Source organism: Gracilinanus agilis, chromosome 3 (genome assembly GCF_016433145.1).
Source record: "Gracilinanus agilis isolate LMUSP501 chromosome 3, AgileGrace, whole genome shotgun sequence".
In the NCBI taxonomy this organism is placed as follows: domain Eukaryota; kingdom Metazoa; phylum Chordata; class Mammalia; order Didelphimorphia; family Didelphidae; genus Gracilinanus; species Gracilinanus agilis.
Window position 1 is genome coordinate 510,598,343 of NC_058132.1, and position 14,288 is coordinate 510,612,630.

General features: G+C 43.2%; 1 protein-coding gene across 1 annotated transcript in view; it reads left to right on the plus strand.

The window, feature by feature from the left end:
* The first annotated feature begins 1,036 nt into the window (after positions 1–1,036).
* Positions 1,037–14,288, plus strand: part of IRS2 (insulin receptor substrate 2) — a 36,113-nt gene continuing 22,861 nt past the window's right edge. Inside the window, exon 1 of the mRNA XM_044670534.1 lies at positions 1,037–5,804. Within this exon, the coding sequence (XP_044526469.1) occupies positions 1,658–5,804 (4,147 nt within the window). The 5' untranslated portion in view covers positions 1,037–1,657. The remainder of the gene's footprint in view (positions 5,805–14,288) is intronic.

Genomic DNA, 14,288 nt, shown 5'->3' on the forward strand with positions numbered 1-14,288 from the left:
CATGAGCTGCGCCACAAATTTGCCTTTCCACCAAACGGCTAACCCGCAGCATAAACTTCTCAGAAATATTAAAGAACGGCTTGCTTTTCCGGATTTGGGCATGGGGCTGGGGGAGACTGCCGATAAAGAAGTCCGGATTCGTCCACACCTCCTTTCTTCCCGAAGGAAAAGATTCCAAGAGCTGGAGCCGCTGCAGATTTGCCGTGGGGGCGGGGGTAGGGTGTGAGATGCATTGGGGTTTATTCTGGGGGATGCTTCCCGCCCCCCCTTCCCAACCTATTAGCTAGCTGTGTCTGCGCTTTGATCTCCAAAGAGTTCCCCCCCCCACCTCCTCCCCATACATGCTTTACAGTATTTCCTTTACAGCGGAAGCGTGGGGATAATTTAATATATTCAATAGCAGGAGTGAAAGGTCTGTTCCCCCCCTCCACTTCCTCCCCCAGCTCCTCTTTCCCCGCCCCTTCTCCTCTCTCCTTTTTCACGCCCTGGGTGGCATTTCCTTCGCGTGCATCAACAACAAGCCTCTGATTAATGAGGCACTAGAGCTGGCATTTCCCCCATACCCTACGCCCCCCTTCCCAATCCCTCCATCTCTTTACCGTGTGTGGGGAGAGGAGGGAAGCTCAGAGCGGGGGAGGGGATAGGCGGGAAAAGAAACAGAAGGAGAAAAGAGGAGAGAGGAGGAGGGAGGGAAGAGAGGGAGAAGGAGGGGTGCTTCAGTGCCCGCCTCTTCTCTCCTCCCTTCTCCCTCCTCCCGCCATCCTCCTGCTCCCCCTCTCCCCGCTCCTTCCCCCCCCCTCCACTTCCTCTGCGTGGTGCTCAATTGGTGCTCTGGGCCGTCAGTCCCCCGGCGCTGCACCCAATGCGGGGTGCTTGTGGGGGAGGAGTGCAGCTCTCGCCCCCTCTTTCCCCCCTCGCCCTGCGCTCGTGTGTGTGTGCCTGCGTAACGCAGAGTCACATGTTGTTTTGCTCTTTAGTTCAGTCACTCAGTGCGCGATGTGTTACTCACTGTTCAACTGGGACCGAGACAGGCAGGAGTCGCCGTTGGCGGCGGCAGTAGCACCAGTAGCAGTAGCAGAGGCAGCAACCTCGAGCCACGCCGAGGGATTCGCAGCTCACCGAAGCAGCCCTGAGCTCGGAGAAGCAGCGGCAGCCGCGGCGGCGGTGGCAGCAGTGACTGCAGCCCCTGCAGCAGGACAAGTGCAGTGGCTTAACCTGGAGCGGAGGACAGCCTAAGCAGTGAAGGCGGCTGCAGCCCAGAGACTGGGGCTATCATTTGTGCGTTTTAGGGCAGCCAGAGACACTGGAGAGAGAGGAGCCGCGGGAAGTTGGCGAAGGTGGGGGAGGGAGTGGACTGTGATCTGTGCATCTTCTAGCAGACCACCGGAGATAACCGAGCATCAGAGGGAAGCCCGCTCGGCTCGTCTTTCTATCTTTGCTTTTTTTTTTTTAATTTTTTTATTTTTAATTTTTTATTTTTTAAACCTTTGGGGAAAGAGACGCTTTCACTTGCGAGAGTGAAGGGAAGCCATCCCTAACCTCCTTCCCCAAATCACTCCCCCTCCCCAAATCACCCCTCCCTCTGCCCTCCCTTCCCCCTATCCCTGTTGCCTTCGCGACTGGATTGGGGAGGTAAAGACTGCACCCTCCCGGGAGGATGGCCAGCCCGCCACAGAACGGGCTCCTGACCCCCGCGAATTCCTCCAACGGAGGAGGAGGTGGCGGCGGCACCAACCTCAATAACAACAACAACAACAACAACCACAGCGTGCGGAAGTGCGGCTACCTGAGGAAGCAAAAACATGGGCACAAACGCTTTTTCGTGCTTCGGGGCCCTGGGAGCGGCAGCGAAGAGCAGGGCGGTGGGGGAGCCGGGGGCCAGCCACCCCTGCCCGCGAGGCTGGAGTACTATGAGAATGAGAAAAAGTGGAAGAACAAGTCGGGGGCCCCGAAAAGGGTGATCGCCTTAGACTCTTGCCTCAACATCAACAAGCGGGCGGATGCCAAGCACAAGTATCTGATCGCCCTCTACACCAAGGACGAGTACTTCGCTGTGGCAGCCGAAAATGAACAGGAGCAGGAGGGCTGGTACCGAGCGCTCACGGACCTGCTCAACGAGGGCAAAGCCGCCTACGACTCGAGCTCTCTCTACCCGCACTGCCTGTCCGGCACCTCATCGGCCAGCGCCTCGTCCTGCAGCGCCTCCCTGCCTGGTTCGGGCGGCAGTGGCTCTTTCGGGGCAGCAGCTGAAGATCTCCACTACGGACTGATCACCCCGGCCAGCGCGGCGTACCGGGAGGTCTGGCAGGTGAACCTGAAACCCAAAGGACTGGGGCAGAGTAAGAATCTGACCGGGGTGTATCGGCTTTGCCTCTCTGCGCGCACTATCGGTTTTGTAAAGCTCAACTGTGAGGTGCCTTCGGTCACCCTACAGCTGATGAACATCCGGCGCTGTGGCCACTCGGACAGCTTTTTCTTCATTGAAGTGGGACGCTCTGCGTCCACCGGCCCGGGTGAGCTCTGGATGCAGGCGGATGACTCCGTGGTGGCCCAGAACATCCATGAAACCATCCTGGAGGCCATGAAAGCCCTAAAGGAGCTGTTCGAATTCCGTCCCCGAAGCAAAAGTCAGTCTTCGGGCTCCTCTTCCACCCACCCCATCAGCGTCCCTGGCACCCGGCGTCACCACCACCATCATCTGGTAAACCTGCCCCCCAGCCAGACTGGGCTCCTGCGTCGCTCCCGAACCGACAGCCTGGCCGCCACGCCTCCCACCGCCGGCGCCCCCATTTCGACCCAGGCTCCAGGATCTGGGAAGTGCAACTCCTGTCGGGTACGCACGGCCAGTGAGGGCGATGGCAGTAGCAGCGGCGGTGCAGGAGGGGTGGGCTGCAGGCCAGTTTCAGTGGCCGGCAGCCCCATGAGTCCCGGCCCGGTGAGGACTCCCCTGAGTAGGTCCCATACTCTGAGCAGCAGCTGCAGCGCCTCCATGCGACCTAATAAGATGATGTTAGCCCCAGCGGGGGGGCCCCTGCAACACAGCCGATCCATGTCTATGCCGGTGTCCCATTCGCCTCCGTCTGCCACCAGCCCTGGCAGCCTCTCCTCCAGCAGCGGGCATGGCTCAGCTTCTTACTCCCTGCCTCAAGGACAGCATCAACATCCACACCACCTTCACCACCACCAGGGCCAGAGGCCCTCTAGTGGCAGTGCTTCTGCTTCTGGCTCCCCCAGTGACCCAGGCTTCATGTCCTTGGATGAGTACGGCTCTAGCCCTGGGGACCTGCGGGCCTTTTGCAGCAACCGAAGCAACACTCCTGAGTCCATTGCTGAGACCCCACCAGCGAGAGATGGCAGTGGGACTGAACTATATGGATACATGACCATGGAGAGACCCCTAAGCCTTTGTGGCCGAACCTACCGAAGAGTGTCTGGGGAAGGGGCCCTAGATTTGGACAAAGGTCACAGAAAGAGGACTTATTCTCTGACCACACCTGCTCGACAACGTGCAGTGCCCCAAGTCTCCTCTGCCTCCCTTGATGAATATACTCTGATGAGGGCCAGTTTTGCGGGCAGTTCAAGCCGCCTTTATCCAGCCTCTTCTCCCAAAGTGACCTACAACCCATACCCAGAGGACTATGGGGACATTGAGATTGGCTCCCATCGGAGCTCCAGCAGTAACCTTGGAGCAGATGATGGCTACATGCCCATGACTCCTGGAGTGGCCCCACTGGCAGGGGGCAGCATTGGAAGCTGCAAAAGTGATGACTACATGCCCATGAGTCCCACCAGTGTCTCTGCTCCCAAACAAATACTGCAGCCACGGATGGCAGCAGCCTCTTTGGCTACAGGTGCAGCATCTCAAACAGCCTCATCAGCAACAAGTGGAAGAGGCTCCCCGCTGAATGGTAGCAGCTACAAGACCAGTTCTCCAGCTGAAAGCTCTCCTGAGGATAGTGGGTACATGCGGATGTGGTGTGGTTCCAAGCTCTCAGTGGAGAGCTCTGAAGGCAAGCTACTTCCCAATGGAGATTACCTTAACATGTCCCCTAGTGATGCGGGAGCTTCTCTTACCCCACCTGACTTCTTCTATGATTCAGTCCCATTGCCTGGTGGTGGAGAACCACCAAAGGGAGCCCCAGGCTGCTGTTATAGTTCACTGCCCCGTTCTTATAAAACTCCCTGTCCTCGAAATGGGGATAGTGACCAGTATGTATTCATGAATTCTCCAGTGGGGAGGAGGATTGTGGAAGAGGAGCAAGAGCAGCCAAGTCTGCAGCCACTGCCCAACACAACTACCCCCTGTACCCAGCCTACTAGGCCCTTTGTATCTAATGGGGGCAGCCACTCCCAACCTCACCACCTAGTGCCTTCAACAGTTAGGCAGAGTGGCAGTAGCAGTGGCAACAATAACCGTCCAGAAAGTTTCCTCATTCAGCGTTGCAGAGCAGTCCGGCCCACTCGGCTGTCCCTAGAGGGGCTTAGAACCCTTCCAAGCATGCATGAATATCCACTACCACCTGAGCCCAAAAGCCCAGGTGAGTACATCAACATTGACTTTAGTGAATCTGGAGCCCACCTCTCACCACCTCCACCTCCCCTGCTAACTTCAGCAGCCTCATCTTCATCACTACTCTCAGCTAGCAGCCCTGCCTCTTCAATGGGTTCAGGTACCCCTGGCACCAGTGGTGACAGCCGGAGGCGCTCTCCCCTCTCTGATTATATGAACCTTGGCTTTGGCTCACCCAAGTCACCCAAATCTGGCACTGAGGGTGGTGGCTCTGTGGGCTCTTTGGATGCCTTGATGTCCCCTGAGGCTTCCTCACCCTGCCCACCACTGCCAACACCACCTGCCTCCTCCTCTACTTCCTCCTCACAGCAGCAGCAACTACCACCTCCACCACCAGGAGAGCTGTACCGCCTGCCTCCAGCTTCTTCTACCTGCCACCCAACCCCTGTCTCTGCCTCCTCCCCTTCTTCTCCCCCTGAGACAGAGGATAGTGGTGACTACACCGAGATGGCCTTCGGCATAGCCGCCACTCCACCACAACCCATTGCAGCACCTCCGAAGCCAGAAAGTGCCCGGGTGACCAGCCCTACATCTGGTGTGAAGCGACTGAGTTTGATGGAGCAGGTGTCTGGTGTAGAGGCCTTCCTCCTGGCCAGCCCACCCCCAGATCCACACCGGGGTGCCAAGGTCATCCGTGCTGACCCACAGGGTGGCCGCAGACGCCACAGCTCGGAAACCTTCTCCTCGACCACTACTGTGACCCCTGTGTCCCCATCCTTCGCGCACAATCCTAAGCGCCACAATTCGGCCTCTGTGGAAAATGTCTCTCTCAGGAAAAGTGGCGAAGGGCCCAATGGCAATGGTGGTGAGAGTCTTGGAGGAGGTGAGGAAGAGCCATCCACATCTCCTCACCTTCGGCAACCATCACTCCCTCTGCCACCTCAGTCTCAGCAGCTGAGGTGGACACAAAACCAACCTGGAGCATTAGTTGGTTGCCCTGGGAGCAGTGGCTCTCCTATGTGTCGGGAGACATCAGCAGGCTTCCAGAATGGTCTCAACTACATTGCCATTGATGTTAGAGATGAAGCTGGCTTATTGTTACAGCAGCAGCAGCAGTCTGGAGACAAGAATTCCTGGGCCCTGACCCGTGGCCTCAGTGGCCTCATCAATGGTGGAAGTGGCAGCAGTACAGGTGGTTGTGTGGGGCCAGGCTCTGGACCCTTGCCCACAACCAACACCTATGCTAGCATTGACTTCATGACCCATCACCTGAAGGAGGCTACAGCTGTGAAAGGTGAGGCTATCTTTGCTTTGTAATTGGGTACAAAGTGGGGGGAAGCACCATAAGGCAGGCATGAGGAACCTGTGCTTTCTGAACTTCACTCTTTCTCATCTTTGATGACTTGACCTAAATGGCAAAAACTCCGAATTAAGCTTCTTGGTTTGTTTTTACTCTGGGCTTCTATATAGGCCTTTCAACAAAGAAAGGTCCTCCCAATAGCCAGTAAAACAGTTAAAGAGACTTAAAAAGTCATACTTTCATTTTTCCAACCAGGTCATTTCTTCCCCCACCACCCTCAACTCCTCCCCACAGATTGGTAGACTCAGTTGGTGAATACTGTAAATGTCTTTCAATCAATCTAAAGAAAGGCAGCTTTAAACAGCATTGCTTATCTTTTTTTTGTTGTTGTTGTTGTTATTAGAACATTGTGGGGAGAGTCTTCAGAAGTATTTCTTAGACTTCCTCTTATTCTCACCTACCCCCTGGATTGCACTACTTTGGACTGCATACAAGTTAATGTTTCTAAATGTTACTTAAAAGTTTTTCTTTTTCTTTTTCTTTTTTTTTTGTTTTTGAAAATCAAATGCAGATAAAATTCCCTTAGAAAGTTACCAACCATTCCCCTGGGTGAAAGGGTGAATAATTAATTAGCCTATCAAATAATTACTAATTTAATTAAACTTTCATATAGAAACTAAGTGATACTTTCTACTAGTCAAATTATTTCTATCAGTTGTGGAGGAAATTCTAGTGAGTGTGCAAGAAGCACAGAACGTGAAACAAAAACATGGGTTTTGTTGGGAATAGTTGTATGAGTGTTCTTCATTGTTCTGGGAATTTTCTTCAAAGGCCTGTGAATAGTGATGTGTAACCCTGCAGCTGGCAGTTCATTCTAAATATGAAGGCATGGTAATTGGCTTGTATATTGGTGTAGAGCTGAAAAACACAAAGCTTGAAGACAAAAGGAAATAGTCAAATGTTGGAGATTTGAGGATTTTTTTCTCCCTTAATTCCAGAGCTGGACCTTGGCTGAGGTGCTAGTGTTTTAGAGGCTTCTTTTAGGGTTAGTTAGGCCCACTGAGAAACTTGAACAGACTCAGCTGAATATTATAATTGGTGAGATCTTTTTTTTTTTCATTTCAGTAAACAAATTTCAAATGGATGATTAGGCTGGCCTGGGGATTTGTTTCCATTTCTTTCTTTTTCCCAGAGTACACATCTAAAAGTCTAAATCTACTAGGCATTTTACACTAGTAGCATTTTAGGAGATTTAGCTATAGTCATAAAATACCTCCCTTCCCCCTTGTTTTCTAAAGGAAAAGCTATTTCCACCTTTGATATTAAACCCAAACGGTGAGTGACAAAATAATTGAAAAAGAATAATGCCTTTTTGGAGACCAATAAAACTAAAATAAAGCTGATGTGTTAGAATTTATCCTATAAATATCAACCATGAAGGTCATTTTGTTGTACATTGTAGCAAATATTCTTGGTAGTTCTGTAAACTTTCCATAGGGAGTGAAAGGGTTAGTTGAAAATTTGCATAGATTATATCAATAGACCAACAGAAGTAAAGTCTCTATATTTCTTAGGAGGCATATTTGATACAGTAAACCCTAAAAGTAACTACTTTTGCCCAGACCTGATTCTAATAAACAAAAACAAAACCCTCTCTCTCTGAGGACATGATAGCTTTTACTGTTTCCGGTCTGTCCCTGAAGGGGAGGAGTTGGATAGTAAAAACCTGGACTGGATTCAGGTGAGGCCCAAGCTATTGGTTTCTGCCACCTATTTACAGGAGGAATTAGGCTTGGAGTTTCTTCATTGAATGAGCTCACAGGAGGTATAGGCCTGATGAAACAAATTTAATTCTGTAACATGATTCACGTATGATACAGTGCCCACTTAGGGTTAATAAAAATGGTAAACAGTCAGATACTATGTGTTTGGGGACGAAGCTTACCCTATTTGGGATAAAGTTTTCCTACCAGAATATGTCTTTCTCACTCTCCCTCTGGATTTATTATTTTGAAGTCAAAATGCTATGTATTTTGTATTCTTCTTGGTAACAACAGAAGTGGATCATTATTTTGGCTGCCAGTTTTCTGTGTGTGTATGAGTCTATTACATATATCCTGTTTAGAAGTAGGTTAGCTGATTTCAAGGTAGATAAAAAAGAGGCTTTATATTAAATGAATCAATCGTGAACTAACTTGTAACAGGGAATAGTAGATTAGGGAAGTGTGAATGTATCTTCTTTCGTTATTAATGTAATCCGTAAGTAGTACTCTATTGAGCCAGACCATTAGCATTTACAAATTCACAGAATAATCCTCTGGGTTGATTAGAATTACATATCCATGCTGAAATGTATTTCTGGTACTTTTACATAAAAAAGGTCATAAAAGCAAAAATGCCTCTAAGAGTGGTTTATAGAAATGCAGTTGTAGGCGTAGGGGAAAAAAAAGTGATTCTTTTTACAGTGAAATAAAAGGAATATACTTGATTCACATCTGATTTTAGCCCTAATTCATTGAAGTGTTTACTATTTTTGTCCATACAAACTCCTTAATATGGGGAAAATTGTATCAGTTTTTTAAAAACCCAACTTCATACTAGTTGCATCCTGATTACTGTTTGCATAAGTGGTTACAAAAAGGGTGTGTATGTGCATCATTGTTTACTTGTGTTTGCAGGGGAGTTTTGCTGGATTACCAAAGTTCATTGGAACATGCTTTAGGTAGGCAGCTTTACTTTTGTAAATGACATAAATGAAAAAATAACCATGAACATACTGTTATTTTTTAAACAAGAAATGATATAAAGGTCACACAACTTTTTTTGAGTGTGCAAGAAAATTTGTTTTCATTTTATCATCAATCTGGATTTTTATTAAATCAAAAATTTGTTACTACTTTTAAAATAATTGCTGATTTGTATAAACTTGACAATCAAATATAGCAAAAATGTGAACAGTGGCTTATGCTAGCTACTAAGAAAAATTTGTATTTTAGCTTTTTTTATATACTTAGGGGGATTCTCATTTTAAGATTTATTTGAATGTTTTAAAATAAATTTGATCAAAAATACTCCTCAAAATAATATTCAGTGTCCCTCTGTCAATGGATTTGTCTAAAATTTATTTGATAAAGAGAATATCACATGATAATTTTAAAACCAAGGTTGAGTAACTTTGGTATGAAAGAAATGCTTACAAGGGAACAATAAAGGCACTACTTTATTTACATTTAAGAGGAAGTTGTACTTACTGAAATATCAAAGCACTTGGACACTTTCAGAAGTATAATGAGCTTAGTTGACAAACCAAATAACCTTTCATTTTTTTCCCCTTGGTTTAGTTGGCTAGCTCTTGTCATAACAAGATAATACTGGTATAGAGTTCCTATCCCATTCCCAGGAGTAGACAAGTAAGGTGCTAATGAAAACACATGCACCCTTTCTTGAATGAAAGTCACATGACTGGTTCTGTTTCCTTTATTGAAAGGGAAGCCTTTACAAAAATAGTACTTCATAGTAGGCACATAATCTGTTCCATAGAACACTGAATTAGGTATCAGGAAGCCAGGTTTCTAGTTCCTGCTCTGTTACTGAATCACTGTGTGACTTTAGGGAAGGTTCTTAATCCTTCTATTTCTCAGTTTCTCCATCTGCAAAATAGGATAACTTTCCTCCTCTTAACTATCTCACAGGCACAGTTGTGAGGGGTAAAGGAGACAGATAAAAGGTATCAGGGCACTCTAGAGTTCTTCCAGAGAAAGGTGGGACATCAATCCAAGAATTCTGTTGCTACTTCTGCTTATTCAGACACACACACACACACACACACACACACACACACACACACACACACACACACACACACACACACACACACACCCTTTCCCTATCAAGAATTACAAATAAACAAGAATTGGTGCATATTTTAAAAAGTAGCACATAATTTCACAACTCTAAAAATATTCTTAAACCTATGAAATTAAGTATGCTCTTTTTTTTACTAGTGCACCATGTATAATTATATCTATACAAATGCATAATATGTATTTATGTGTACCTATGTATATCTTTATTTGTATCTACAGATGTGGATAGATATTGCTAACCTTTTGAGTTTTGAGTTCAGTTTTTCAAATGGAGGAGATAATACATGTGACAAAGCCATTCATTAAGAAAGAGATGCTCTGTTTTTTTAAAGCACCAAACCTCTTGACATTAGTGGAGTTTTTTCATTGTTTTTATTTAACTTGAACATTTATTTAAGGATACCATTAATGTTAATGCATTAGTGTTCTAAATTACACTTCAAAATTGTTCATTAAGGAAACTATTTTTCTACTCTTTGAGCTACTTAAAGACTTAATTTTTATTTCAATTACCCTTTATAATTACTTCATATTTAAAGAAGGGCTTTCCAGATGAACATGTATGTTAAATCCTACATTGTTTTAGTAGTGACAGTTTGTGTTTAGGAAAAATATACATTTGTTTTACTAGTGGCAGTCCAAGCTGTTATTATGAGATGCATTAAAAACAACAATAACCAATTCCTCAGACTTTCCATTGCCTCCATCATTCTTTGTTCACTTGGGTATTTCATTCTTTTGGGCTGATTAAATGAGGCTGGTCCCTCTATGCACCGTGTTTTGACTTGTAATGCTGTGCTCTATGGTTTTGTAACAATGTAGGAATATATCTGCATTTTATCATCACCTTCATTTTAAATTCGGTTTTAATTGAAAATGGATTCTTTAAAATGATTTTAACTTTAAGTGTTTGTTGCTGTTTTTAAGAAAAACCTAAAACAAGGTCACAGTTTTCTAGCCATACCAAAGCATAATGGTTTTTCTGTTAAAATACCCACTAATGCATTTTCCACAGAAACATAGTTCCAAGAATTAGTTAACTTTTGGTATCAGATTTGGCAAGTAAAAGGAGTTTTTGCCTTTTTTTGTGGCACGGAATCGAGTGTTCCAGTTTCACCTTAAACTTAAGGGGAAATGTAACTTTAGTCTTTTATCTACATTACCAAATAGAGTATAGAGAAAAAAAAATCTTTCAGGGTAAAATAAGCTTTTGTGGGCCCACCCTCCTAGGCAAATTCTCCAGTTAGATTCTCATCAGTCACAACCTGAGTTCTCTGCAGAATTTCTACAGTATAGACAAGACTAAAAATAATGTGTGTTTCTCGTGGAAATTAACATAAAGTATTTGAGGTTAATAGTGCCATGAATTTTGCAAACTAATGTCTTAAAAAGCAAAATTTTTCTCAAAATATTAAGGAAATGCTGCATTTTGTAAAAGGAAAAATACCTTAAATATTTTCCATTTTAAACTTTAATTTACATGTCATTAAAAAATAAAACAAATACCATCTAAAATGCAAAGTAGAGGGTGCTGGACATCAATGTTCCTTTTCTTCCTTTGTATTTTAAATTATATTTAGTTTGAATGTTCATTGGAAGATTGTCATGGTAACTGAACCACTTAAGATAAATTATTGTAGACAAAGTTGAAGGGTAGGTTTGTTCAAAAGTGAACCAGCAGCGTCATTGCTCAAGGCAGAGGAAATGGTTAGGTTGATGGTTGCTTCTGATTACTCGATTTCTTTCCAGATAGTTATAAAGTAACATCGACTTGGGTTTAAGTAAAATACATACAGGAATGTATGTTTAAACAGAGGAGAGCTTTGGAACATATCTTATGGGTTAGGCTTTCCCTCCTGCCATCCCCACTATTCCATAGAAAACATTGTTAGGTAGTTGGAGCTTCCTATTCTTACTAACTTTGAGAATGCTGTAGGGGAAAATAAAGGCCAAAACTACCACATATGTGCTTACCCACCTCATGTTCAACTTGGTCATTTCATTTTGATATCCTTTGCATTGATTTGGGGAAGTATTAGTTTGTATAACTTAGAATTTCCTATGGAAACTAGAATGTGTGATAATTATTGACAGGCAAACAAATCCTTAAATTTTGATTTATGAAGTTTTAGAATGCTGTGATCTGTGAAACATGGTGTTTTTTGTGTATATTAGAGAAAATTATAAATTTTTATAATGAACTATCTTATGTATTTCTGTCATTCTTTAGGTAATTTGGACAAGATAGAATTCCTCATAATTCATTTCTCTTAGATAATTACTTTTACTGTCATTTGCAAATATAGCATCTTCCAAAGTGGCCTACATCAATATGAAATCATTTAGAAAGGGCTTGACCTATGCTTTCACTGGTATGGAGAGCATCCAGGTGGGCAAAGTTCATCTATAATGTAGGTTGGCACTTTGTCCGCACTTTTTAGCCCTAGAGAGTTGCCTATAATAATCAGGAGTTAAATGACTTGTCCAGGGTCACACAGCAGATGTGAATCAGAGATAGGACTTGAACACAGGACTTCCTGGCTGTAAGGCCAGTTCTATTCATTGTATTTGCCACTTCTGCACCATTGATTCATTTAAGGATTTTAAAGTAACCAAATTCATCATAAATTTTCTAGACATTGGATTTTTTAGCTCGGTAATTACATATATCTACCCTTATTTGAACACACTTGGCTTATATTTTAAACAATACCACAAAAAGAACAAAGTAGTTTTTGCCCTGTTTAAAACTAAAATTCAAAGTATAACTTGATAAGGACACAAATAAAAACACTGTAACATATTTGCATAGATTATTTTCTACACTTGAGATTTTACTTTATGGTAAATGTACTTGTCATGATAATCTATTTCATTATCTTATTAACAGTCATTCCAGATCTGGTGCGGAGAATCAATTTATTCCAGAGTTTTATCATATCTCTTATAGTACATCAAATCAGCTATTTAGTTCCTCAACAAATATGCCCGCCAAATGACTAAGGTTTAAAAAACAATCCTGCAGCTTCATAAAGAATAAGTCTTTTGTTTCTGAAGGGATGCTACTGAATTTATTTGTAATGTATACTGATTTTTACTCAAAAATTTCAGTTTTTTTCTCTTTTTTGGCAAAAGAGCTATTAATGAAATTTCTGAATTTTTACATTAATATCTAACTATTAAATAGCAATATCAGACACTAATCAAGAACTTTGCAGTTTTCAAAGCCTGTCCAATATACAATATCTTCCAGCAAAACACATAACAAACCTGAGTAGGAAATATGGCAGGTATTATTCTGTCCATTTTTAGTTGGGTAGACTGAGGTTCAGGGAGATTGAAAGATTCATAATGAAGACAGTCCTGGAATCCTGGACTCCAAAGTGTTAATCCACTTCTCCTTCTATAGTATCATGCTCCCTCATAAATTATATCCATTGTGGTCATCTTAGAGGGATCATGCTGTAATGTAATATCCACATCACAGTTTTCCCGAGGTTACTGAGTGTGTATATGTATGTTTATATGTTTGTTTATCACTAGTCATTTTATGCATGTGTGTGAAGTCTAAAGTCTAAGGAGAAAGGTATGAAAGCTTCTAAAAACCTTTAGAGACTACATAGATTATTCATTTTGAAGAACTTGCTGTGAGATTTCTAAGATTTCATCAAGGCATGAAATTTTAGACATGGAAAGACATCATATAGTCAGTGCCATTTTACTGAGTAAAACTGAGTCCCAGAAGTTATGTGACTTGCTCAAGTTAGTTGCAGAAATATTTGTCTCATTTAAGAGAGTGCATTGCATTCTCTTATAATTACCAATAGTTTTTTGGGATTTTTTTTCAGAATAGACTTTGGAGTAAATAAAGCATGTGTAGAAGCTCCATTCAGACCCCTCAATCCATTAAGATAAATTGCTTCTTGGGTGGGATGGGATAGAATTCTTCTTATGGCCTTCTTATGAGGCCAGAATAATTTAATTAACCCAGAGGAGAGAAAGTAAAAGGATTGTTTTTGTACAGAGTACCTGGCTAATTTTGGTAGTGCTCACATAACAAAAATGAAGTGGAGATTTCTCAAGCATCTAAGTAATTTATTCATTGTAGACAGCTAATTATTAGGGATAATTCAATTCTAAGGATCTACCTAAAACAGAACTAGGTAGACTTAGCTTAGGTTGTAAATGCATTAACTAAAAGTTCTGTGTAGTGTTGTTTGTTTGGAGGTTTTCATGTTCTTCAAGGCTAATTTATTATTTAAAATGAAATATTGTGTACCCCTCATTATGTCTAATTCCTCTAAGAGATTCCCAAGACATGAGTCATTAACCCATTCAGTGATTGGTTATTTGAAAACTAACCAATTTAGAATTTGCCTTAGAATGGATAACCTATCAGTTTTTTAATATTACTTTATTTTCATTTGATGATTCCACTAGTACTTTCATTATTAAGGAGAAAAAAAGAAATTGTTGTCCAAGTTGAATATAATAATTTAACATGAAACCCAAGCTCTAATAATAATAGTCATAATGATAATAATCAACCTTTTAGGAATGCATGCTTTTACCAAAGCATAAAGAAATACCCTAATGAATGAACAAAAATTCA